At 36.2% G+C, this 27517-nt stretch overlaps 1 protein-coding gene across 4 annotated transcripts in view; it reads left to right on the forward strand.

Moving 5' to 3' along the window:
• Positions 1-27517, forward strand: part of LOC123310949 (leucine-rich repeat-containing protein 15-like) — a 69329-nt gene that overhangs the window by 21064 nt on the left and 20748 nt on the right. For 2 of the 4 annotated variants that reach the window (XM_044894673.1, XR_006537413.1), the window contains exons 1-2: positions 16905-17056; positions 17132-17158. The exons of 1 other annotated variant lie outside the window; for it this stretch is intronic. In XM_044894673.1, the coding sequence (XP_044750608.1) occupies positions 16962-17056; positions 17132-17158 (122 nt within the window). In that variant the 5' untranslated portion in view covers positions 16905-16961. Of the gene's footprint in view, positions 1-16904; positions 17057-17131; positions 17159-27517 lie in introns of those variants that run through there. One more of the 4 variants, XM_044894674.1, reaches the window with a different exon arrangement.

Below are 27517 nucleotides of genomic sequence, written 5' to 3' on the forward strand. Positions count from 1 at the left end.
AGATTGCATGTATTGATGATTAATGTCCCAACTGAACTTATGTTACAGACTGGGAGAATCGAATTGATTCCTCATGTTGATATTTGAATTTTTGGGTTTCCTTTCATTCGATAAAAATGATGGTTTGCGTATCTCTATGCTGTAATTTCCATCATTTTGTCACTCGAATGTATCACTTTTGCCAAATATGATTCAGATATGTTGAAAAAACCTTGCATTTTTCAAATAACCACACTATTTTTTATCGTTGAAAAAACGACAAATTCTAGAAGGAAATATACAGGGTGAGTCTTTGACTCGTACAAATATTCTAACAGTAGATCCTTGAGGTCAAAAAAACCCTTTTATTCAACACTTTTTCCGAATCGTTTGAAAGATACAGGCTATTGAAAAACCAAAAAAAATGTTATGTTTAGTTCTCACGGTGAAAGTTTAGATTAGTGCCCTCCTCTGATTTTGACGTCGATTTTTTTCTTAGATAAAGTCTTGTATGAAAAATCGATTGGTACATGTCCCAACTTCGGGAGACTTGTAGTTTGAAAGATATGATTTTTTAAATTTCTTATGAAAATTGCGAATATTCGGTATAAATCAGCCGAATTGTAATCTTTTATCTGTTCAGAGCTTGAATAACTGAATCCAATCGTTTATTCGTTTGATTAATATCTTAAAATGGTATTTTCATGTACAAATATGATTTTTCACTGTCCCAACCTAAACTAACCTAACCTAACCTCAAAACCATTATTTATATTTTCTTCGAAAATTCAATAATTCCCCACATTTTTCAGAATAAACTAACTGAAAACGTTTACTCATCGACTTCTCTTAATGCTAACATTCTAATTCATTGAATTGAAAGACAAAAATCACGAACGGTTTCATGCAACGAAATGAAATTCAAATTATAGTTTTTCATTTATTTGATTAATCTTTTTCCAACACAATATATGACCCACGTCTTCTCATTATGACTATTACGTACCATACAAAAACCAAACATTCAAATAACCCCCCAACTCTTGAAACTGAGTTGGACGCTATCTAATGAATATTTGAACTTTTTCTAAAATAAAAGTATTCTCCATATTTTCTTGTATGACACGCCTTTTTCGAGTAATTTAATGTTCAAAAATAAAAAAATGTCTTGAAAATTTGAAAAATTGGGTACTTTGGCTGGATAAACCTCTGTTTAAAAGATCCACAGATATATAGTGTCACAGATTTAGCTAGTTATTCTGAAGGTAATTCTGTTTTCCAGGGGTGGCACAGCTCATTATGAAAACTCAAAATGACAATATCTTTTCATCAGGGCCGAATTGGAAAAAATGATATAGGAAAAATGTGTTTTGTTTTTACCTCAAGAATTTACGTTGAAATATTTGTACGAATCAAAGACGCATCCTGTACATACGTACATTACTCTAAGACACAGGCATACATAAAATGTTATAATAAATTCATCAATACTGGGTGTCACCGAGTATTTTTTCAAAATCTGTTTCTCAGTTCTCTCACCAGTATTCTTTCGAACACCCAATTTAATGAATATTCGCAAAAACCACCAAGTGTACTAAATGTTCCTTACTGAACTCGAAGTGATTGAAATAGCTAATCTCACAATGACTTCTCTACATGTAGATAGTTCACGTCAAAAATTCATGAGAAGGCTTAATATCTTGTTTCAAAACGAAAACCCATTCCAAAATTCCAGTAATTTTCTACAGTTTCGGTGCCAAAAATGTATTTACAGAATTCTGTTTTTCCAGATCGCATGATGTTTACCGAATACGTTCGATGATCACAAACAAACCCTGATGGTTTTTCGATACCAGTTTCACTAATACGGTATTAAAGGGACAAACATCACGAACAACCCTACGGCATCCTCCCGAAATGTTATTTTCTACGAATGGGCCGTATGGAAATTTATGGCCTTATGCATTTTTCCATTACCTAAATTGAATGGTCGATACAGGCACCGTTTTCATTTCCTACATATTTCGTTCTGCCGTAGTTCTTTGATATATATACGTCAGACTCGGCACATTAAATCCTAACGGCCTTATTTGGGGTATTTGTGAGGAATTTAAATAACGATTGGGATGCTTGCTTTGAGTGTATACGCATCCAGAAGTAGTTATGCAAAAATGAAAGCGGTTGAAAAGAGAATATCGAAATTGCCTACTCCTAGGCTTCTCAATAATTCCTGATAAATATTCTACGCTTTCTGTATTCCAATTTGACGAAAAAGAATAAGAGTGTACCGAAAAATAATTCCTTCAGTTAGGAAAATAACTATTTTCTTATTCCTATTAAACCATTGAAAAATTTATGTCAAGGTGAGTTCACACAGCAAACACATGAGATAAGATTTCGAATGAAACAAAATAAGAAAGCCTCCTCTAATTGAAATACAATTAATCAAAACGGCGTTAATTTTGAGCACCATTCTGGTTGCTACGAATTCTTATAGTCCAAGATCCCAGAGCGACCAGACATAACTTATTTTCACACAGATGAAACTTTAGGATCTCAGTAGATTCTTATGTGCTTTGAATACCTGCGAACTTGTGTAGCTTGCCTAGTGACACCTGGGCAGATACCAGGTGGCAAAGGTGACTAAAAATAAGTGCTACTTTACTTATTTTCACATGGCTGATTTTTATATATGTTTTAAAGAATATCATTCTGAAGTTATATTATAAGTGCCAGACACTTCCCATGGGCCAAAACACTTGCCAGACACTTTGAAGATGCACAAAAAATATATGAACTTTACTTATTTTCACATGGCTGATGTTATAAAATATGCTATTGAAGTATAGGTGAATCCCTCCACTCCATCCACTTCAACTGCTGAGCTTTTCTTTGTTAAACAATCTTCAAGTGGTAATAGTAGAAGTGAATAAAGTGAGAGTTGTAGTACGATTATTTTTGTGTCAAAATTCTTAGTGTACTGAATTGATCCTACTCCTCGTCCTTCTACCTCGGCTGAAATGTATGTTGAACACAAATTTCGCAAAATTTTCAATGTCCATCGAGAATATAATACTTGATTATTGAAGGCCTTCAGGGAAAACGAACATGTATTTTATTGAATTTTAATGAAACTTCCAATTTTATATAGGGAATAGTTCGATTTCGGATTCTCTAAACGTCTTTTTTTCCCTATAAAATCTGCCTAAAATCAAATAATCGAAAGAAAATTCTTTCAATCCGAATATTACAACCCAACTATGGAGCTATACTTCAATGGCATATTTTATAACATCATAATGTGAAAATAAGTAAAGTTTTTTTTTTGTGCATCTTCAAAGCGTCTGGCAAGGGTTTTGGCCCATGGGAAGTGTCTGGCACTTATAATATAACTTCAGAATAATATTCTTCAAAACATATATAAAAATCAGCCATGTGAAAATAAGTAAAGTTCATATATTTTTTGTGCATCTTCAAAGTGTCTGGCAAGAGTTTTGGCCCATGGGAAGTGTCTGGCACTTATAATATAACTTCAGAATGATATTCTTTAAAACATATATAAAAATCAGCCATGTGAAAATAAGTAAAGTAACACTTATTTTTAGTCACCTTTGCCACCTGGTATCTGCCCAGGTGTCACTAGGCAAGTTACACAAGTTCGCAGGTATTCAAAGCACATGAGAATCTACTGATATCCTAAAGTTTCATTTGTGTGAAAATAAGTTATGTCTGGTCGCTCTGGGATCTTACTCTATTATTGATAACATCTCCCTTCTCCAAAGGTGTGACATAAATATTTGTGCTCCACTTACTCATATTATTTTATTCAATCTTCGTTTACTACCACCGATCATAAGATGCCGTTTCGTGAAAATATTCGAATTACGCCATTTCCAACTGCCTATTTGATGTATAACGCAGAATGGGGATAGAGAACCCACTCACTCATCCAGAATCCAGACTGTCTGAATTCCAAAAGGGCACCTCTCTCAACTCGCTGAGTTACGAGAATCAGGGGTTGGGATTGTTGGGAAGGCTTGCGAAGTTTGGTCGTGGTTCGAGTGCTTCGTCTGGACCTAAGAATTTTATCAATTCGACGTAGAGCGTAACAAGAAAATTCGTCTTGGAGTTGAAAGTAAACGCGACCGGGACAAAAGCCCAGTACCTCGCCTTAATTCATCCTATTTGACTCAATTAAGTAGCTGAAGCAAGAGAGGAAGAGATGGTAAGGATCAAGATTTGAGTGGATTACTTTGATGAGTCGATTGAATGGAACTGGATTCAATCAGAGAATGTAAGAAATTTGATTAATGGCGAAGGAAAACGGTATATTTCAGCATAAAGTTACGAAAGATGAATTCGAAGAGAGATAGTCGTTCGTGATGTATCTGCAACGGATTACTCTTCGACAAGCTATGATCAAGCGTGGTCGTAGTACGAAGATATATTGAAAAATTCTTAGCCCACTATAGAACCAAACAAAATTTTAATGTCCATATTTTATTACTCAAAATATTCTCCTCTTAGGCCCGCAGTAAGATTAATCGTAGTTTAAACTTCAGATTAAGAAATCTCCGATTAAAGTTAATCTATGGTTTAAACCTTAAACCGTCGTGTAAAGATCAACTACAAAATGAGAAGAGATTAACTAATCCTGTGCAGTTGCCAAAATAGTTGGCTATTTGAACTAATTGTGACTCATTGGTTGTCATTTCTTAGTTTTCTGTGTTAATCTTGGGATTAGTCCTTCGGTCAGACTGCAGCGATCAGTTTATTTATTTATTGTGTTCTGTTGTGAGCTTTGTATCAGCATTATTATTGTTATTATTGAGGTGTGAGGTAAAATCTATGGTTGATACATAGCATTCAGTGCTTCGTTTCTGAAAGTATCTATATTTAGTATCGAAAGGCAAATTTCGATGTGGAAATTGCTTTTGAACATAGCAATTCAGAAGATGGATTGCAAGTGAGACAAAATATGAAATTGAATGTTGATATTTCATCTTGAGGTGGGGTGGCTTATTTTTTTCTCAATCTCACTCAAAATTGCTCTTGCAGAAGTTTCGGAGATCGAATGAATTCGATATCATCCCATTTATCCCAATGATTTTCTCGATCACGGATAATATATGGTCTATCATGATACCTATTGAGTAGTTTAAACCCTCATTCTTGGTTTAAACTACCATAAATCTTACGGGCCTTAATTTGATACATTTATTACAGCGAACCTGCAACGCCTCTAGACCTTTATAAAAAAATTTTTTCTTCTTGCTCTGCAAACCAGACCTCCACAACTTTATTATCTCCTCGTTGAAAAAAATTTACGACCTTTTAAACCTTTTTTCAGTGGAGGAAAGAGATGATAGTCGGATGGAGCCAAATATGGTGAATAAGGGGGGTGTTCTAGTAATTCAAATCCTAAATCACGAGTTTTTTGCAGGGCAACATGAGATTTTTGTGCAGGGGCGTTGTCCTGCAAAAACAAAACACCTTTTCACCGTAGAGTGGTCAATAATGTCGAATAGTAATCTCCGGTTATTGTTCTACCTTTATCCAACAAATCAATCATAATACTCCATGGCAATCCCAAAAAACTGAAGCAGGAACTTTTCCAGCAGATTTTTGGCCACGAAACTTCTTAGGTCTTGGAGAACCAGAGTGTCGCCATTCCATCGATTGTTTCTTTGTTTCTGGATAGTAGAAATGTACCCAAGTCTCATCCATAGTAACAATTCGGTTTAAGCAGTCTACATCGTTTTCAAATCGAGCACAGATCGAACGCGATGCTTCTACCCTTGCACGCTTTTGGTCAAGATTTAAACATTTAGGGATCCATTTTGCAGAAATTTTTCTCATGTCCAAATTGACTTGAACTATATGATGAACACGTTCGTATAAAATATTCAGTGCTTCAGATATCCGGTTTAGCCCAATTCGACGGTCTGATCAAATCATGTCATGAACTGCATCGATATTTTCTGGGACTGACACAGAAACTGGCCTTCCCGATCGGTCATCATCTTCAATGGAAAATTTACCTCTTTTGAAGCTCTCAGTCCAATTTTTCACAGTCGCATATGAAGGACATTGATCACCAAGGGTATTAAGCATATCTTCGTAAATCTGCTTACCTCTTAACTCTTTTAAATACAGGTACTTGATGATGGCTCGATACTCCAATTTTTCGATTTTCACAATTTCGATGGACATCTTCTTCCTTTTAATTTATTGCGTAACTCTGGTTTACTTTTTGACCTCAAACTTCACACTGACACTTCTAATGATTTATTGTTCGTTGCAATTAAGATGTCTAAAAACATGGTGTATGCACTCGTCAATTTTTGAATGGAATGACATTAGACTAAATCGAAAATGAGAGATTCGTTTCGTGGCGGCGCCACCATGTTCTATCCTTGTTCTATGAAAGAAAATCTAATGATACTCTCTCGTTTTATTTTGTTCTGCGTTTTTATCGATCACAGATTACAGTCATCTCTGTGTTCCTGATCCATCAAAGAATCCTGTTAACGAATATTTGTGATTTACACTTGAATTTTCGTTGTAAAAACGAATCTGCAGATATTTCAACAGTATCGAAGGATTCGAAGAAGTACTTACTATTCTCCTTCAAGATAATTGCTGTTCGACAAATTGTATTCGTGAGGAAGGTAATTCAATATGATTTCAATAAAACACAGTTGTTTGGCGAAATATTCAATATATTCAGTTGACAGAAACGCAATTTTCACTATACTTGTGAAGAATATTTGAAGAACAGACTCGAACAGATTAACGTATTTCTGTTTCTCAATTCATGCTCACAATTCACATTAAGTATTTTCAATACAGTTCCTTTGATTGAATATTGCTGAAGTTGCCATAAAACTGTTAGCTCTATCCTATCCGTCCCGAATGTTCATCTGATTTGGCTCTGCCTCAATTTCCAACAACAAAGAGTGATTGTCCAACATCACCGAATTCTTAGCTGTAGTTCTTGATTGTCCATACAACTGAAGGACATGTTCAATAAATGAATGTTGTACAACCTTTCTCGAAAGTAATACATTTTCACACACCAATAATGGCTTATAAATACAGCACATTCGCAAGTCGTAGGAATGCATTCAAATTATTTTCAAATATCAATTGACAACTGTCATTTCCTAAACAGCGCTACCTACAGTGAGAAAAACGAAACTTATCTTTTATTTTCGAAACGGGAAAAACAAAATCTTATCAGTGCATACACCATGTTTTTAGACATCTTCGTTGCAATATTTTTTTCATGCATGGAACTGCTCTAGGTTAACAAGATATCAATACATCCTCGTAAAAACTCGATCAGTCCTTCAGTGAGTGATTTCATTAATTTGATTTTAAAACCTTCTACGAACCTCATAGAATAAACTTCCGGGGCATGAAAATTCGGTTCCAAACTGCATATTCACCCAACCATTCCAGGACATAAACCTGCACTTCGCGCGTGATGATAAAACGAATTTATCCGAGAATCACGTTTTCGGACTGCCATATTAGAGCTCATTGCCAGGTTGGACAATTCTACAGATGCTGTTTGCATGAGCCCGTAGGTGAAGTGTCCCGAGGTGATAATTCTGCTAACCGAGATTTATGTCCAGAATTTGAGGACACAGGGGGGACATCCCACAGATATTATTCAGGAAAGGCCCAGAAATAGACATCCTGTTTGACTCGGGTTATGCTTGTCATGTATACTGTTTGAACTTGGGTATTGATACTCATTGGTCCTGTACATGGTATCCAGGGAGCCTGTAAACAAATGCGAAGGACTTAGGGAGATGATTCCTCGATGAGAATAAGCAGGGGTAGTTCCTATAAATTTTTTTCGAAATCGACCTCACTTCCAAGATTATTGTCATATTTGTCATAAGGTTTGATGAATTTCGAGTTCCTCTCAATCTTCAAAAGAATGGGAGTCCTGGATATTAGATTTGAAGGATTCGGAATTTTGCACTTATGCAAATTATGAAAGTTATTGAATATTTGGAAAAAGAATCAATACAGAGGAATCCTTCGGGACTGGACCACTCCAAAAAGTTGCTTGGGAATTTTAACACTGAGAGATCTAATGAGTATTTATGGCAAGAATATGCCTTACCGGATTCTTACAGGACTTTGCCGTAGGAAGCACCTGATGAAAATGAGTCTAACAGAAACTCAAGAGTGCAAGTTTCATGGGAAGGAGGATGGAACTCCTGATCATTAGAACTTTGGAACTGGACTGCGAGCTATAGATGGCATAACCCCAAACGCAGCTCTGATGAGGGGTACAGTTGATCTTAAGGTCGCAGTACAACCTTTGAATTTAGAATCTAGACATAAAGTTTGTGCAAGATCTCCTTGTATTGAAACCAAACAAATTTATAACTTTTTCAATTAATTGAAAATTATTTTCAGGAATATCATTCTGAGTTCGAAGAAATCAATATTAGGAGTACAAAGAATTATCTAGGAAAGTTCCTGTCGATTGTGATATTCTTTCTTCCACGAAATTCACTAAACTGACGACAAAACAAGAAAATCTAGAATTAGATTCCTTGATGTCAGCTTGTCGTTGTCAGTGCTCTTTTCTTCTTTCACCTCCGCCAGTTAATCAAGAAATTCCAGAGTCCTATCTTATTATCCCACTGCTTCACTCTTCTTCTTTTTTCCATTTAGTTCTTGTGATGTATTTGGACGGAACAGCCAGCCTCGATATACATTAGAACGCGTCTTTTTATTGAATGTGTCCATCTCGAGTCCTGTGAGTTGTTCGCTGGATTTTCGTATTTATTTTCAACCCGGTTGCAGTTGACCGACGGGTTTTTTCATTATTTGTCGGAGGAAAGAAGTTTTTAACGTGTTTTCCGACGGCAGTGGGGTAAACAGAAGGGGACTGAGGAAACAAAATTCCAGGATGTGATTGATTCATTTTGTACTTCTCCTATACTCCTATAATAAACTTGAAAAGCATTTGTGGACAAACTTTTCGTATGTTTGGCATGCTGTTGAATCGTTCACGTTTCAAAAACAGAATTTAAGGTATTTCCGATATTTCATCTTCGAATTTTTTTGAGTAATGACAGTTGGCAGTGCTTCTGAGTTTGTAGTAATGAGTCTATCTACGCCATTTATGGAACAACGATATGATTGCTAAAGATCCTAGCCCAAACATTTTGTTTATCTTTGAGTTGAATACCTATATCCTAAATCCTTCTCTCATTAAATAAAGATTAGCATCGATTTACGTGCTTATTCAAGAAACGGACAAAAGAAAATATTCTATAGAAACTGTGGGTCATTATGCAGACGTTTTGACAGTTTTTCATAGAATTATAGAAGTGTGTTCGAATTATACTCATTCAACTCTTCCACTAGCTTTATTTTATAAGAGTGGTACTTGTATCTGTGGAGATTTCTGGAAACAGATGCTTTCACTCTTCAAAAGAGTAGATCGGTTAGAAAAGCTGGGGGAGCATTGCTTGGTGGTAATGAATCCTCAAACCAACCTCAACAGACGACACCGTATAGGACGAGTTCTACAAGAAACGATTGACGAAACAATTGACTGGTGCATAAAGTGGAAAATCAAGCTCAATGGACAAAACGGCCAAGCAATATTACTTCAGAAGAGAAGACTGCGACCCACAACGAATCTAGAAATTGTCGGCGAAGAAATCGATTGGAAAAATGAAGCCAAATATTTAGGAATAATGCTTGATAAAGGACTTACTTAGAAAAGTCTTATCGAACAAGCAATCGACAAAACGAAAGCAGCGATGAATAACTCTACCCTCTGATAGGAAGAAGAAGCCACATGTCGAAAGAGACAAAATTGAAGATTATTAAAGCCGTTGCTAGGCCTCAACTGACTTATGGATCAGTTGACTGGGGTTTCGCGGCAAAGAGCCATATCAAAAGAATTCAGGCCACGGAAAACAAGCTGCTACGATGTGCAATAGATGCACCTTGGTTTGTCAGGAATAGACAGATTTATAGGGACCTAAAATGGAAAACCATATCGGAATTCATTAACAGAAAAGCCGAGAAATCATTGGAAACAGCGAAAAACCATCCGAATCAAGAACTCAGGAGACTAGTGGACTATGACCCAGAGGAAGACAAAAGAAGGATGCGAATTTACCGAAGGAGACCAATAGATCAATTAAAAAGAGATTAAAATAAGAACAATAACTTATTGAAAAATCCAATAAAGTGTTATCCAATAGAGGATAAACACATAAATCCCAGCACGATAGTGTGCGAGAAGAAAACCGACTAAGAGATGCCCGGAACCAATATTCAAGAAGCAGTTAAGGGTTTTTAGTGGATCTCGAGCTCAGGAGAGTGCCAATCCCCACATTTTTTCCCACTCAGGAGAGGATGGTTCGTCTGACTTGCAGATTTTCCCCCTGCTACACCAAAAAAAAAAAACACCGTATTGACCATTTTCTTATTGGTCTGTAGAAATTCCTCGTAGATATTCTAATAATTTTTCCTGACCTCAGTTTCAATGGTTCATTATTGCCAATAAGATGTTGGAAAGAAAATACCGAGAAAGAGAAATCCCATAAGAAATTTTCCATGTCGTTGGAGCCAGGATTTGTTACCGTGGAACCGAATAATATACATCAACAAATAATGGAATTTTCGCACAATTTGCCCCAGAAAAAGCAGAAATTGTTGGAGGATGAGATTTAACGACACTGAAAAAATAAATGTGACGTATTTCATTTATACGGATTTTTCATCCCTTATTTGTTAACCCATGATCCGAAAATATCGGTGAACGTTGTACGGAAGGGAAATATCAGCATTTTTGGGGATAATGGCTTATCTTCTCTCTCCTGTTTTTATGTCAGATATTTAGTATTGGCATTGGATATGTTTCTGTTGGGATATCGGTTTATTGTCACAAATATATGAGATTTAGAGCTAGAATTGTGTACACGACCAGAATATTAACGCGCATGGAAATACATTTCGAAAGACAAGAGGAATATGTGTATTATTAACCAAAATATTCAAACTCATCAAGATACTATCACGAACTTTTGGAGAAGATATATATCATAGACCCATTTACGAGTAGCAGACCTGTTTTGAAATCGGTGCAACAAAGTTGAGAAATCATGAAAAAATTATGCGTAAATAGGTGCGAAAACATGTAGTGAAAAAAAAATCGTTTTAGAGTCTGCTAAAACTTTAATCTATAATCCAATACACGCTAGAGCTTGATGCTATTTAAGTCTATTTCATTTTTGGAATCATATAGTAATTTTAACCAGGAATTACTTTTATAGAGACAGAAAATCCACCTTTTAAATCCCACAGCAAACTTTGCGAAACATTTTCTGAACATACGTTTTATGGCACTTTTTATTCATCTTTCATACACTATCGGGGATTCTCTCAAGAACTATCCGTTCCTCAGGTCAAATAATAAAGAAGTGGATGAATGCTTCAATAACCTCTACTTGCTAGTTTTCAATTAACAAATCACTCGTCAAAATATAGATGTGCTTTATGCTTTATGAGGGATATTCTGCAATATTAATATACATTTTCTGCTCAACTAATAACCGATGCCGACTGAATGACAACAAACAGACGGATACTGAAAATTCCATAACACTGAATTATTGAACCGAATAATTAGACACATTCATAATTCACACCAATCGTTATTTTCATTCATTAAACCTGTTTGGTAGAAATTGGTAGATAATTATTTTTCCGACTATAAATTTCCATCAGAGTTATTCGGAATGATGGAAACAAATAAATGGAATCGTCAAGTTCATCATCGATAAAAGCTGAAATCTGTGTATGCTACATTTGGATTCCATTGTTTGAACTGCAACTTTCAATCATAATTGGTAATGATAAATTCTTCATTTATTCATAAATATATTTATGAAAACATCCGGAATTATTATACGTAGATAGTAGAAACTAATTCGTTTCATTTACGTTGAATCTATGCCATTTCTGATAAATTTTTGGGGTAGGATTCATCAACCAGATAATTGTACGCTTTAAAAGTATGTTCCTTGTTTAATTCACGTCAATAGCTCTTTCCTGAAAAGAAAAACAATTTTTCAAAGAGAACCATGCAATTTATAACATTGAGAACAATAGGTAACTACTTTTTGATCAAGGAACACGGTTATCCTGTTGCGTAGCAACGTTATGATTAGTGTTTATGTACTTTATCTTGTCAGTTATAGTTCACTGGAACTTAGCACTCCATTTAGCAAGTGCAGACTGCAGACTCAACATCAGATGACAAATTAGATTAAATAGGCTTCAAATAGACAACAAAATCGATGCAGACCCTAAAAAGTTATTTTGAAATGAATTCGTTGAACATTTTGTTTGTTCAGTTTTCTTGCCCAGGAGTGTATAGGGTTCAAGCTATTTTCTTCAGCACATCTCTCCTGGGATTTTTTTTCAACCGTTATCTCTCCCAGAGGATAGCAGAGTGAATTATTATCGAAAATCCTCTGAAATCTAATTCACGATAGCTCGCCCAAGATAAACATATCTCTTCCCGTAACTGCATTATTCCTCCACGAAAAACTCCACAAAAGCACGCCAGTTTGACTCCAGTATACCTACATACAATATCGGATTTGATGGATTAATCGGAACAACAAACTCGAAAGAGTTATCGCTTATTGAAGCTTGAAAGTCTGATAGTCAATTTTATATCGGAATTTTTCGTGAACTTAATTCAGCACTTTCAGAACTTCTTGAGGGATAATGATTGGAATTGAAATTGATGAACGACGTGGAAAATTCTGCTTGGAATTTTAGTTTGGGATAATTCGAAGAGGCCATTATCAAAGATTGGTTTTTAGTGGAATTTTATGGAATTATGTAGGGATAAAAAACGCTTAAGATGCTAGTCTAATTCCACAGGAAGAATTTTTCGCTATCATCCCTCTCAGCAGAATTGGAGAACGATTTGAAGGATTACAATAGTTATATATTGAGAAAATAAGTGGGCCCTCTCTTCAAATCGAACACCAGAATAAAAAATTCGTGATTGTTTTCAAAACGGATTCGTTAGTTAAAAATTAGAAGTCGCTCCAAAAATAATGTCTCCAATCACAAAGAGAAATAAAACAGATTTTGTAGATGTCTACCTAAAAATTCTACATGGTTCAATCTGCAAGCTTCATATAGGTTCTTGCAGCTACGAACCCCTTGAAATTATTATCGGGTCTCTTCTTGATCCTCGTAATGCTCTTATTCTATTCGTCAATATTCTTGAATGACGTTATCAATGAAAGTTTGAGGTCCGTCAAAGCATTGGCGAGCTGTTGTAATATCTGCAGTGGGTCAGATAAGCGGTGTAATTGCTGTGACATTGCAGACTAGACATTTGGTCTGGTACTCTTAGGTATCTAGTTCAGAAGTAGCGCTACAAAAATATGCGCAAAATTTCTCTTATCCCAAGAAAATAACTATTCAGTATTTGGATCAGTGATTGGTCTAGTGATGAATTTGAGTAAGCTTTCACTTGCTTTCTCCCATCTTATCCATAAGAGAATGGTTGAACCATAATACTCGATTTTGTTTAATCTAGCTACTCCACCAGAGTGGCATGCAGTCAAAATGAGCGATCATTGAGAAAGCGGCTTAATGCCTGACTAATTGAATTAATGCCGCTGCGGCTGCATTACCAACCAATTCTATTAATATTCCGCACGTTACTTCCAAACAGCTCCGCAAACTACTGCGAATGTCTTCAGTGGTATGGCTAATTCCCACAACTAACATTTCCGTTCGTAACAAGCGATTGCCAACTTGTTGTTCAACACCAGTCCATTATTCCTAACTGAGATACGGTACTTTCGAATTGCCAGCTTTGTACACTATCTAGCACGAAAATCGCAGAGAGGATTTGAAGTTTTTTCATCACAATTGATGTAGAATTGCTGAATAGAAAAACTTACCCAAAATCGACTGAAAATTTTTGGTATCAAAGAAAAATATGACATATGACACCAGTAGCTCCAAGTGCAGACTTTCAAATGATGACCTGCACCAACAAAAATTCTGTACCTCAGTTTCCGCCAAATACATGATTGCATGCCAACTAGACCTGTATGTTCAACTTTTCAGAACTAATTTATGGCCTGTTAGAAGTTGGACTGCCGTTGGTAATTTGCATGTTAATTGACGACCATTTCATTTGCGTCCCAGGAGCTTAGGGTTAAGGAATGCGTAATGTTATCATTAGCAGAGCTATGAAGGAAGTTCATTCTGGTAATGGAAGAAATGTTTCCGGCTTGGGGATTGAAGAAATACTTTTTTTAAAGATTTGCTGCAGCCATTAGTTCTATGTTTGTGGATAAGGTACAAGAAATTATTTTCGCTTCACCATGCAGGTGCTTTTGCATGTGGAAAATTATGATTCTCCCAATTCATCCCACTACATGGGCAATTCAAATCAGATACAAACTTTTGTTAGTTATATGTTATATGTTGTATGTTATAGGTTTATGTTAAGCATTTTACCTTGTAAGAAGTTTTGAGAGGAATAAACAGAGTCATAAAATATGATATTTTTTTTTGGCATTGAATTGATTATTATGGACGACGGTGCCATGTACATTTCGATTTTCAGTTCTAGAATTAATGAACTTCAATATATAGGAAGGTTTCAAGTAGGTTACAATCTCCATTCTACTATACTCCATTCACTTTTATTTTAGCAGTCGGTTGGCCATGGAAATTTGACACATTTCACTCTTGGTGAGTTCCAGAATTACATCTCGGAGGAAAGAGAGCGAGCAGACTTTGCTCTGATTCGTAGATAGACGTAGATCTACGCTCTGATTGGACGGTATTGACGTAACAGATGGAAAAGATGGAAAAGATGCGATTCTGGAACGAGGCATCTGTATAGTACGAAAATGGGGGATTATGACGTTTGTCAAAACATTTTTGGGTTTTAAATCAATGCTATGTTGCCCGTTCTACGTAAAAGTTTTTGTTATTACGTATTTTATCACAATGTCGAATCTCTTCGGAAAATATGTGACGAACATAATTGAAGTTTATACAAACTGATTGAAGGTATACCAAATCCAGTTATTTGCATGGAAAATACAAGAGATCAGTATGATATCACAATATGCACTAGCTTGAGGAGAGTTAATGTTGGTTATCTTCTTTGGTTAAAGTTTGAATACGTTACATCAGTTGTAGGTTTCAAAAATATTAGCCCGAAGATGAAATGCATATGATGCAGTGGTTGGGAATGGGTATCTCCCGAAGGAATTAACAGATAATTACAAGAATGTTAAATTCTTCAATAAAAATCATCTTGCTTCAATATAAGTAAAAGGAATTGAAGGAAGTTTCAAATCTAGATGAAATTCACCTTTGAACCAAAATTTCACATGAATAAACAATGAACAGGACAACTGGCGCGTATTTGTGGCTGTTCATCATTGATATAATAATAATAATTAGGTATATTGGTACCTTAAGACATTTACAATGTAAAGGACAAGTCAAATGAAAAATTCAATTTTCGGGAATTTATTCTACGATGACATTCATCGAAAATCCTGTAGTAAACTTTTCGCATCAATTCACTCAAACATAAAATTCTCAAATGCCACCACTTTTTTGGGTTTCCCAATAGAAGGAAATTCTTTGTTATCCTTTTCATTCACAATCTTTCTGATTGTGGAATTATTCAGCTGAAATATAAGTCGTTTAGATTCAGATGAAACATTTTATGAATTCTCTTACATTGAATATATGTTCGCTACCGTCTGACGTATTGTGAATTTTAGAATATCGGGGTATAACTATTTGAATGAGCGGACCTGAATTCTAAATAGCACTTCCTGAAACCCTGTCTCTTTTTCCAATCACTTTCGGCATTTTCGTAATAGAAATTGATATTAATTTTGGCAACGGCGTTATGACATTAACGACATTTCATGAGTGCCAACCTTACTCCTTTCTAGTTACAAAAACTTGAGAAAATTATTTCATGGCCAACCGACTGCTAAAATAAAAATGAATGCGGTATAGTTTCTAGTACGAACGGTTACTTCATTTTCGTCATGGTAACGACCAACAGATAAAGGGTTTTTACGAATGTTTCTAACATCGCAATGGGTGTCAACTTTCGAGTACTATGATATTTAGTTCGAAATACCTGCGATGGTGCAATCATTTATAAACACCCTGTATTTTGCCCTATTTGAAATTAATTATCCTTCGAATCCGATTTTCCGCACCGTATTATTTTGCACACATCATTTGTGTTTAAGCTAGAAGTTTCATGGAAACTAAAAAAAAAAAGAACATAAACCCAATCCTTCCAAAATTAATTTTCCAGAACATGTATGTTGGTAAAATGGTAAAGCACGGTAATTAAATATGAACTGCACTACATGCTGCCGCATTAGGTTGCTTTTTCGCTGAAACATTGCCACAAACTCATCCACTCTCCGCGGTACAGTTTATAATGAAAGATTAACTCGTTTTACAGGTAGAGGATAACCGAATATAAATGCGCTTTTGCCAGTTTCGCTAATAAGAAAAAATTTCAGGAAAAACATCGCAAATTCGGGGTATTTTCCAGTTCCTCTTTTATCTCCATAGAATTAAACACTTTGTACGTCCTAAAAATGCATTAGTCAAAACGAAGATCATGTTGGAGGGCCGCTGCAAAATTCCAGAACCCACAATTCATTTGATGCGCAAATATCCTAGGCAGAAGAATCTGGTTAATTTTTACGCAATTAGGGTATTCCACGCGTACTGGAAGTCGTGTTTGCATTTTGATTTCCATTCTTCTCTCCCCTTGTGTTTGCAATAATAAAGAGAATGAAAACCGTGTTTTATTTACACCACAGAGACGACAGCGGTATACGGGATTTCGTTCAGAAGTAATTCATTTTATGTATCGCCAGCTTCGGAATTAAATGTTTGTAGTTCCAGGATTCCAACGACTGAAAGCTGGTGGAAATTCGCTTTTATGGTTAAAGTACGCTAGCTCTATTGCTTCATTATCGTTATGGTAATTATGGAAATAGGATACTTGCATGGTAGTACATTAAATGAGATATCATGGTAGTTAAAATAATTTTTATAGCAGAGGGAGTCCGGGAGACTTGCTCAGGTAGGAGACTTGATCCACCTCAAATTTTTCAATTCAAATATCTCGCTACCGGTATCGTAAATAGCCTGCGACATACTCGTAACAAGGCACAACTGGTGGCGGCTCCATTTTGGCCGCCATCAGAACAGTTCGAGAGTGAGAGGGTTGATCGTGATTTTGTTGTTAGGAAGTAAGAAATTGATTAATTTTTGTTTGTTACACTGTCTGAAAAGTTTAAGAGGTGCGTTTCATTGCTTTCATTGATTAATATTGTTTCACAAACGATGAGTCTATTCAATAGTAGTTGTAAAAGTTTCCAGAAAACATCAGTTGAATAGATTAAAAGGAGGTGCGGAAGACTTGACTCATGCTATGGTCGGAAGACATCATCAGTGGTCAGATTCCCGCACTAAGTTTAAATAAAAGTTTGCTTCAAGAAAAAAAAATTGAATAATAGAAATAAATTTTAAAAAAAAATATACAAAGGTTCAAAAAAGTAGAAAACATCTCGGAAAAAAGGTAGAATGACTCTAAAAAAAAAAATATGTATTTCGTATGCTGATACATCTGATGAAAACCTTGACATAGGCAATCGTTGTTCATTGGAAATTATTTTCTTTCAATGTTTTCCCTGATAAACAAACTTTATGGTCAAGTCTCTCTCGCCCCCTGTTCAACTCTTCCATGGGTAAGGGAGACATGAGCCAATTTTCGGTTCCTGAAAAAAGAATTGCTGTACTTAAAATGTTCATGTCACCATAACTCTATTATTATCTATCGTTACCTGTTTGGGTATGATATCTTCACGCAAAAAAATGAACTGCCACCATTTACAGATACATCTTTTGAGTGGCTTCAGAGTGAAGAAAAGGGGTTTAACTCTCCCGGACTCCCCATATGTCATGAAAGAACCAATAATATTTTATACAGAGTGGATGAAAAGTAACGCACACAATTCATATCTTCGATATTTATTATTTTGTAGAAAAATGCTAGAGCATGTATAATTCTGTTTTGGCTTATCTCGATGAATGTTCTCTATAACAAGTTTTTATTCGATAAATACAAAATCAACAAACTAATAAAATTCTACAAACCTATAACAAGAATCGAGAACAAAAAGCCAATTAAACAGGGATCAACGAAAACTTCTCACAATGCTTTCCAATTCAATATTCTGAATTAAAATGTCAGGGAACTGATATAATAAAAACGAAAGCAACTAACTGGACTGCGTTACATATGTAAATTTACCTCAAAATTTTTGAAGTGTTTGTCTTGAACCCTCTACGAGCAGGGAAGGGTTGTTTGGTTTTTTCAAATATAGGAACCCTTAATATGTTTGCCAGAAACGGGTGAACCTTTTGTTGTTAAGCATGGCCATTGATAAGGTTTCTTATCAACAATTTTTTATTTCAGTAATCAAGCGTTTGGCTGTGAAAATGTTAACTTCATAACTGAAATATTTGGGAACTACGACCATGGAAAATGAATATGATTTGTTGAATATTTCTTCGTTATATACCGATATTTCTAAACCAATGAGTTGGGAACATAATTCTTTTCTGCGTTAATGAATGAAAAGAGTATTTGCAGTTAATTAGTCACGTGTCGACTGTGTATTGTTTTTCAAATCCTATTTGGGGTTTTGATAATACAGTAGGCTCTCGAAATAGTGAACAATGCTTTTAATGAACTACTCCAAATAGTGAACAATTAAATATTTACATTGGTACTCCATACAGTGAACAACTGAAGCCTCTAAATAGTGAACTGAAGAATTCGACAAGTTATAACAAGAAATAGATTGAAACCTTTCCCTTTATTCACATATATTCGTCATTTCGTCTTGTTACGCGGTATCAAATCGTTGTCCAGTTTTCGAGTGGATATAAATATGGCTAAGATTCATTTAAAGCTTAGTCAAAAGGGAGAAATTATTGATCAGTTAGATAAAGGCTCGGATAAAGGTGTTGCAGTGACAGCTTTAGCAAAAAAATACTGTGTAGCTGAGTCTACCATTTGTGCCATTCGGAATAGGAGAGTGAACATTTTGAAGAAGATAAGCAATACCTACGTGGGACCAGGAAAAATTAAAACATTGAGAACTTCTGAATGCCCTAGAATGGAAAAAGCTCTGTATCGTTGGTTTTTGAGACAAAGAGAAAAACATATTCCAGTCACAGGTTTAATGATTAAAGAAAAGGCAAAAAAATTACACGAGGAATATAAAGAGACTCCATGTTTCAATGCAAGCAGCGGGTGGTTACAAAGGTATAAAAAACGTTTCGGGATCCGATATCTGAAAATCTCATGACAAAAACTGTCATCTGCAAGTGAGACGGTCAATCCTTTTGAAAAGACTTTTCTTGAAAAAGTGGATGAACTACAGTTGTTGAAGGAGCAAATTTACAATGCTGATGAGTCTTCCCTGTACTGTAATCAAAATCGTATTGACTATTCCACAATACCTACATAATTTGAGGCATACAATGGTTCAGATGGGTCTAGAGAAATCGCAGAAGCAAACAAAAATCACCTCATTTTTTGAGAAAAAACCTTGAAATATCAAAATTATTCGTATGTATCACATTAAGTACAATAAACTCTTGTGAATTCCAGTAAACTATATCGTTTCATTTAAACTTCGTTTTAGTGAACAAATCAAAATAGTGAACTGGGCGTGCACTAATTAGTTCACTATATCGAGAGTCTACTGTAGTTGCACGGAATAAATACAATGGAGAATCAAACATATAATCCCGCTATAAATTCCATACAGACTGTCGGGGTTGTTTTAACCATCTCAACCGAAAAATAAGGGAACCGAACATTTTCGGGTCTGTATATCACAGAAGACCATAGAGAGAGGTCGCAACTAAATAACCCTTAAGCTTATCCGCACACGCTCAAGGATTTAGTGCCGATAACGAGAGCGATCTGTTCGTGCCATGGAAATCTTGATAAACTACCCTAATATGGGGATCAATAAGCAGTTTTGTATTTACTCAGATGGCTAAATTTATTCCCCTACCTCGGGAACCTGCTCCTCGCATCTGAATTACCATGAAAATGGAGCCATTGGAGTGGTGAGAATATCGAGGAAAACTTCTTTTGTGGAAATCGGTTAACATTTCTCGTGATGAATAGTGACTAAGAAAACTTTTGCTTCTTTTTTATTCAACAACTGAGGGAATAAAAAAGGATTCGAAATTCTTATTTATTCAGTTGGGTTAGAAGTGATTTCTGCAAAATCAGAATTTCCTCATCTTGGTTCTGAGTCGAACTTATATTGTTTTTCATTTAACATTTTCAATGTATGGGGAGGCCGGGAGAGTTGAACCCCTTTTCACTCTGACGCCACTTAAGTTGTATCTGTAAATGGTAGCGGAATTTTTTTTTTGCGTGAAGATATCATGACCAGATAGGTAACGATCGATAATAGTAAAGTGATGGTGAGATGAACATTTTGAGTACAGGAATTCTTTTTTTAGTAACCGAAAATTGGCTCATGTCTCCCTAACCCATGGGAGAGTTGAACAGGGGGCGAAAGAGACTTGACCATAAATTTGTTCGTCAGGAAAAACATTCAAAGAAAACAATTTCCAATGACCAACGATTGTCTATGTCAAGGTTTTCATTATCAGATGTATCAGCGTATGAAATACATATTTTCTACATCAGAGTCACTCTCTCTTATATCCTAGATGTTTTCATGTTTTTTACTTTTTTGAACCTTTGTTTATTTTTATATTTATTTCTATTATTCAATTTTCTTTTTTTGAAGCAAACTATTAGCTAACTTGGACCACTGATTATGTCTCCGGACCTAAACATGGGTCAAGTCTCCCGCACTCCCTTTTAGTCCATTCAACAGACGTTTTCTTGAAACTTTTACAACTATTAAAGTCTTCCAGACTCCCCCTACGTCTATGATTTACTGAATGAAGTATTTCAGCACAATGTATTGGCGACATTAGGGAATTATTTGCGTATAAATTGAAAAAAATATCATAATGATTGAATGGACCATGGTCGCTCATAAAGCGTTGAAGTTTCTCGGAAAACATCCTTAACCTCCTGCTGAATTCTCTGAACTGCTCCTCCTTCGAACTTCGAATTTAAATGTACACAACATATCTCCGAGCCACACGTAAGACGTCGTAAACTTGAAATTCTATTTCCACGAGAACGTCCTGTGCAGAGTCCTGAAGCATCACCGAAGTTTTATCTGAACCTAGAGTGAGCTCGATTCGATATTCCTCTATCTTGTATCTAACTTCGAAAACACGGTGGGAATGTAATTAAGTTGAAAGTGGGATTCATCTATGGGCGAATGGGGATGCTGAATCCTCTTCTATTGTGTTCTGGGAGTTATATCTGGAACTTTTTACCGAATTGATTATTTTCAAGGGAATGGTGGAGTGAGGTACAAGTTTTATATCGAAATTAAGAAAAATAGCTCCGGCTGATTTAATTATCCATCAATGTTCATTCATTCATTGCTGTATCCCGTTACCGAGAATAAACCTACAAAAAGATCGGTGCTATCAAACCCTAATTTCCTAGGGTTAATTGCGACTGTGTGCCTGTGACTGAAGAGACCCAGCAGCCATCTATAAAGGTCCTTCCACACTCCGGGCATGGATAGTCACCAACCAGATCTGGCCGCCGCTGTTCTCTTCTCGTGTCTCCATTATAACTGTGGACCATAGACCTCCATTGTGATCTATGTAACGCTAGTTGTTCCCAGTTATGATAAATGATGATAAATAAACTGATTTTATGGATTGATGTAGTGTATCCTTAAACCGCTCTTACTGTCCTCCTGGTTTCCGACCTCCCTCTGTGAATTCGCCATACAGAGCTATTATGGGAAGTCTTGCATCCTCAGAATGTGGCCGCTCCATCTGAGTCGGGCTCTCGTTACTTAAGTCTCAATTGTTGTACAACTCTCGCGCTGCAAGACTTCTTCATTTGAAACTTTGTGAAACCATCTGTTGTGCATTATTTGTTTCAGATGACGTTGTTGCGTTTGCTCAAGCTGTTTAATATGTCTGCTGAAGGGTGTCCAGTTTTCCCTTCCGTAAAGAAGCGTTGGGAGGACGATTGCTTTGTAAACAGCTGTCTTGGTCTTCAGTTGAGGTCGTGATTTGGAAATACTCTGTCCTTTAGCTTCCAGAATGCCCGTGATGCCGAATTGATAGGGTTGTGTATTTCCGTGTCCAGGTTAGCGCTAGTATTTATGAAGCTTCTCATGTATTTGAACTGCTCGACCTGTTCTTTCATCCTGCAGGCTGATATCTGTTTGAACTCTTTCTGGCGGACTCACCTGGATTTTGGTTTTGTCAATATTGAGTCTAAGGCCTAAAGCCTCGTATATATGTTTATAGGTGTCCAACATTATTTGTAGAGCTAAGCTGCTAGCGATAAGTGCGCAGTCGTCCGCATATTGAAGTTCCGTGATAAAATTGGTACGGGTTTTTGCTCTGAGGCGCTTCAGGTTAAATAAGACCTCCTTCAAATCTGAATCTTATTCCAACACCTCTTACAGGCATACTCATGTCAGCAATGATCGAGACAGCTATGGCGAAAATACTGAACAGTAAGGGCGCTAACACGCAGCAATGTTTTATTCCAACAATAATACTATTTTATGGTTTCGATCACATTCCCTTCTTGATAGGGATGTTTCACATCTGAGGGACTCTTATAGGCTTTTTCTATCGATATAAGAGTTGTGCTACCCTGACAAGGTAAAACAAGATCGAAATCATGGCGACAATCTACCTTTTATATATAGAATAGTTGGAATTGTAGTGTAGTGATCCATCTATGGATCTTTCAAGAAGAATTGCATTTTGTCGAAGTACGTAATTTTTAGAATTTCACAGATATTTTTTATTTACTCGATTAAATTACTCGAAAACGGAGCATTATACGAGAAAATATGAAGAATACTTTTATGTAACAGAATGTTTAACTATTCATTAGGTAGCATTCAACTTAGTTTCAAAAGTTGGATTCTCTGAATTTTTTGTATTTTTATGGTAGGTACGTAATGGTCATAACCAGGAAATTGGAAGACGTGGGTGATGTCTTATTTACGGAACAGGTTCATCAAATGAATGAAAAACTGTATTCCGAAATTCATTACATTCGATAAAACAGTTTGTTAGATAGAACTAAAAACAACATTTTTTTATGATTTTTCAACAGCCTGTATCTTTTAAACCAAGCCGATTTGGAAAAAATAGTAAGCGAAAAAACTGTTTCTTCCGACCTCAAAAACCCAATGTTGAAATATTTGTACGAGTCAAAGTCCCACGCAATATTTTTCTTCTTCATTGAGAACACAAAATAGAAAATAATGAAATAATTCTTGATATCGCCCTAAAAATGTTCGATGAAAGGAATTCCCATATAGGTTTTTCCATCGAGCAATTTCCCTGATAACAGATGAAAATTTCACCTCTGGCACATATTGCGGAACCGATTCAATTCTTCATTTTCCTAATATCACCAACCGACAAAGATCCAGGCAGGCGAGTCACACCTCAAGTCAGACCGGAAGAATCCGTATCCCCGTCCTATACATACGGGCCTTTATTAAATTCCTCCCGAATCAATACACGGAGGTCGCTAAACAATGGAACTATAATTGGATCTAGAGAATTAATAATTGCTAAGTTTCCTAAGCCGCCGCGATGGTCGTTAACTGGAACAGAATTTCGCTACGACTGGATGGGCGGAAAATTCGATTATGACTGATCGGGTGCCGCATGTCGGTTGCGTTGACACACCGCTAATTTCCTTGGACTGCGTTACGCCAAAGGTCCCAAGGGTGTTCGTTACCGTTCCTATTGACATCCCCGTCTGAGCAATAGGAGACTATGAGCGAATTTCGTGCATAATTTCATATCGATACGTGACTGTGATGCTCCTCTTTGCTGTGAATTCCGCGTGACATGACATTCCACGCCTCCATAGATAGACTCCTATTTTGAGCATATTCACTTCAGCGGCGTCTGCTATCAGAATTTGCCCAAATACTGCAGTGCCTGCACGCCTCGTGAAATTGTAGCAAGATTGAAGAGAAAAAATTCTGAGACCTGAGGGAAGATCAGACTCAGACTCAGACAAAAATAAAATATATTTTGCTAGTATACAGGGTAAGTCTTTGACTCCGTACAAATATTTCAGCAGTAGATTCTTGGGGCCAAGAGAAACACTTTTTTCCTTTACCATTTTCCCCGAATCAGCTCGGTTTAAAAGATACAGACTGTTGAAACACCATAAAGAAATGTTGAACGGTTTTATCGAATGAAATGAATTTCGGAATATAGTTTTTTATTCATTAAATTTGTCATCTAAGACAAATAATACACATCAGATAGTTCCACAAAGTTTCAAATGCAGAAGTCTTGCAGCGCGAGAGTTGTATAACACTTGAGACTCAAGTAACGATTCAGATGGTGCGGCCACATTCTGAGGATGCAAGACACAAGACTCCCCAAAATAGCTCTGTATGGCGAATTCACAGAGGGAGCTCGGAAACCAGGAGGCCAGTATAAGCGGTTTAAGGATATACTGCATCAATCCCTAAAATCAGTTAATGCCAATAATAACTGGGAACAACTAGACACAGCTATAATGTAGACTCGAGAAGAATACAGCGGCGGCCAGATCTGGTTGGTGACTATCCATGCCCAGAGTGTGGAAGGATCTGTAGATCACGGTTAGGTCTCTTCAATCACAGGAGGGCACACAGTCGCAAGTAGCCCTAAGAAATTATAAGTTTGATCGCACCGACAGTTTTGTTTTTGAGTCTTTCTGTAGATTTATTCTTGGTAACGGGATACAAGAACTATTATTATTATTATTAATATTGATAAGAGAAGAGGCAGGATCCTATTCATCTCAGATACATACAGATAAGAAAAAAAAACACACTACCAGTGCAAGACGTGAAAGAGTTCAAAAAGAATAATGACGATACAACCAAAATGAGAAGGCAAGAAAAAAGAGAATGAGAATAAGGATACAGTCAAGTGCCGATCAAGACGCTTTTTGAAACCGTTCACTGACGAGGCGCAAGCGCAAACCACCACATTAGGATGATGATAAATCTTTTTCGAACACAGGATATCACTCACGTCGGCGTCGTCCAGTTTCTCATTGTGACCATTACGTCCATAAAAATACCAAAAATTCAAAGAGCCCAACTCTTGAAACTAAGTTGGACACTATCTAATGAATAGACGTTTCGTAAATTCAAGTGGGTTAGCTCCTCGCTCCTGTGAGTTTCTGGTCCAAACCATTTTTTGCTTTGGCTAGCAATGGCGACGCATTTTGCCACCAGGTGATCTGTTTAATTCTCCACCCCATAGAATCTGCACTAGACAGTTTCTGCCGGACATATTCTCATTAGGTATTCCTGAGAATTCCATAAAGAGTGAAGCATATTCTTGATAAGATCCAGTTGTAAAATTCCCAGTTTTTTCCTTCTTCTCTTAAAATTGAAGGGCACAAAATTTTCACATTTCACACATCAACAGTTTCTGCTCATCAATCAACCCACGATCTGAAAAAAAAAGAAACACATTCGTTTTTGTTTTCTAGTTTCGTCTACTCAAAAAAAAATCCGGAGTGGTTGAAACAATTTTAGCGGAGGAACAAGTTATTCCATTTCAACAGAAAATATGCTAACTGATATTTTCCAACTGGTGTTGACAGTTCCTGATGAGAATAATTGCTAAATGAGTCGTGGTCCGCTAGGAAAATGCATTCCATGCCGAGTTCGCAGAATTCCTCGTTATTAAATTTTCCACTCATATCGACTCAAAGAACGAAATAAACTTTTTCCATTCTGTTGGCTTCATCGATCTCCAGCTGATTCCGAAGTTGGAATGAAAACTCGAACTATTTATTCGGTCTCCCTGGAAGTTGCACATTTTCCATTGCAACTATGTAAAAAGTTTCCGCCACCGCAGATATCTTTACTTATTTCTATTTTCCGAACTTGTTCAGCCGTCCGCTACTACCGCTAGTGCAAAGAGAGACGGGGCGGGTTTTACAGCTGAATTTACGGTTTCTCATTAAGGAAGTTTCTGTGGCATCTTATCGTCAAAATGTACACACACTGCTCAATTGGGGGATACATTTAATTGCTGACTTTTGAGTTGAGCACTTCCTTTACCGGTTGCGGAGTTTTCTGTATGCTAGCGAGTTGAAATATATTTGCATAAATCCCGGACGATGATTAACAAATACCGTCATGGACTTGGATTTTATCAATAGAGATAATTGGATAGATGCATTTTCGTTCACTGAGGACGAATTCAGTTTAATATCTGTCTATCCCTCTGAAAATGTTGGTACAGAACTACGTACCCACTACGTATACTGCATTCACATTTATTTTAGCAGTCGTTAATATCATAACGCCGTTGCCACAACTTATATCAATTAATATTACGAAAATGCCAAAAGTGATTGAAAAAAGAGACAGGGTTTCAGGAAGTGCTATTTAGAATTCAGGTCCGCTCATTCGAATAGTTATAGCCTGATATTCTAAAATCCAAGATATGTCAGAATAGAAATCAGAAATATTGTGAATGAAGAGGATGACAAGGAATTTCCTTCTATTGGGTCTATTGGGAGACCCAAAGAAGTTGTGGCATTTGAGAATTTTATGTTTGAGTGAATCAATGCGAAAAGTTTACTACAGGATTTTCGATTAATGTTATTCGTAGAATAAGTTCCCGAAAATTGATTTTTCTATTTTTCATTTGACTTGTCCTACACATTGTAAATGTCTGAAGGTACCAATAAATATTTAATTATTATTATTATATCAATGCGTTAAGATGAATAGCCACAAATACGCGTCAGTTGTCCTGATAATTGTTTATTCATGTGAAATTTTTGTTCAAAGGTGAAGTTCATCTTGATTTGAAACTTCCTTTAGTTCCTTTCACTTATATTGATGCAAGATGATTTTTGTTGAAGAATTTAACATTCTTGTAATTATCTGTCAATTCCTTCGGGCGATACCCATTCCCAACCACTGCAACATATGCATTTCCTCTTCGGGTTAATATTTTTAAAATCTACAACTGATGTAACGTATTCAAACTTTAGCCAAGGAAGAAAACGAACATTAACTCTCCTCAAGCTAGTGCATATTATGATATTATACTGATCTCTTGTATTTTCCATGCAAATAACTGGATTTGGTATGCCTTCAATCAGTTTGTATAAACTTCAATTATGTTCGTCACATATTTTACCGAGGAGATTCGACATTGTGTTAAAATACGTAATAACAGAAACTTTTACGTAGAACGGGCAACATAGCGTTGATTTAAAACCCAAAAA

This window comes from Coccinella septempunctata, chromosome 4, assembly GCF_907165205.1.
Source record: "Coccinella septempunctata chromosome 4, icCocSept1.1, whole genome shotgun sequence".
In the NCBI taxonomy this organism is placed as follows: domain Eukaryota; kingdom Metazoa; phylum Arthropoda; class Insecta; order Coleoptera; family Coccinellidae; genus Coccinella; species Coccinella septempunctata.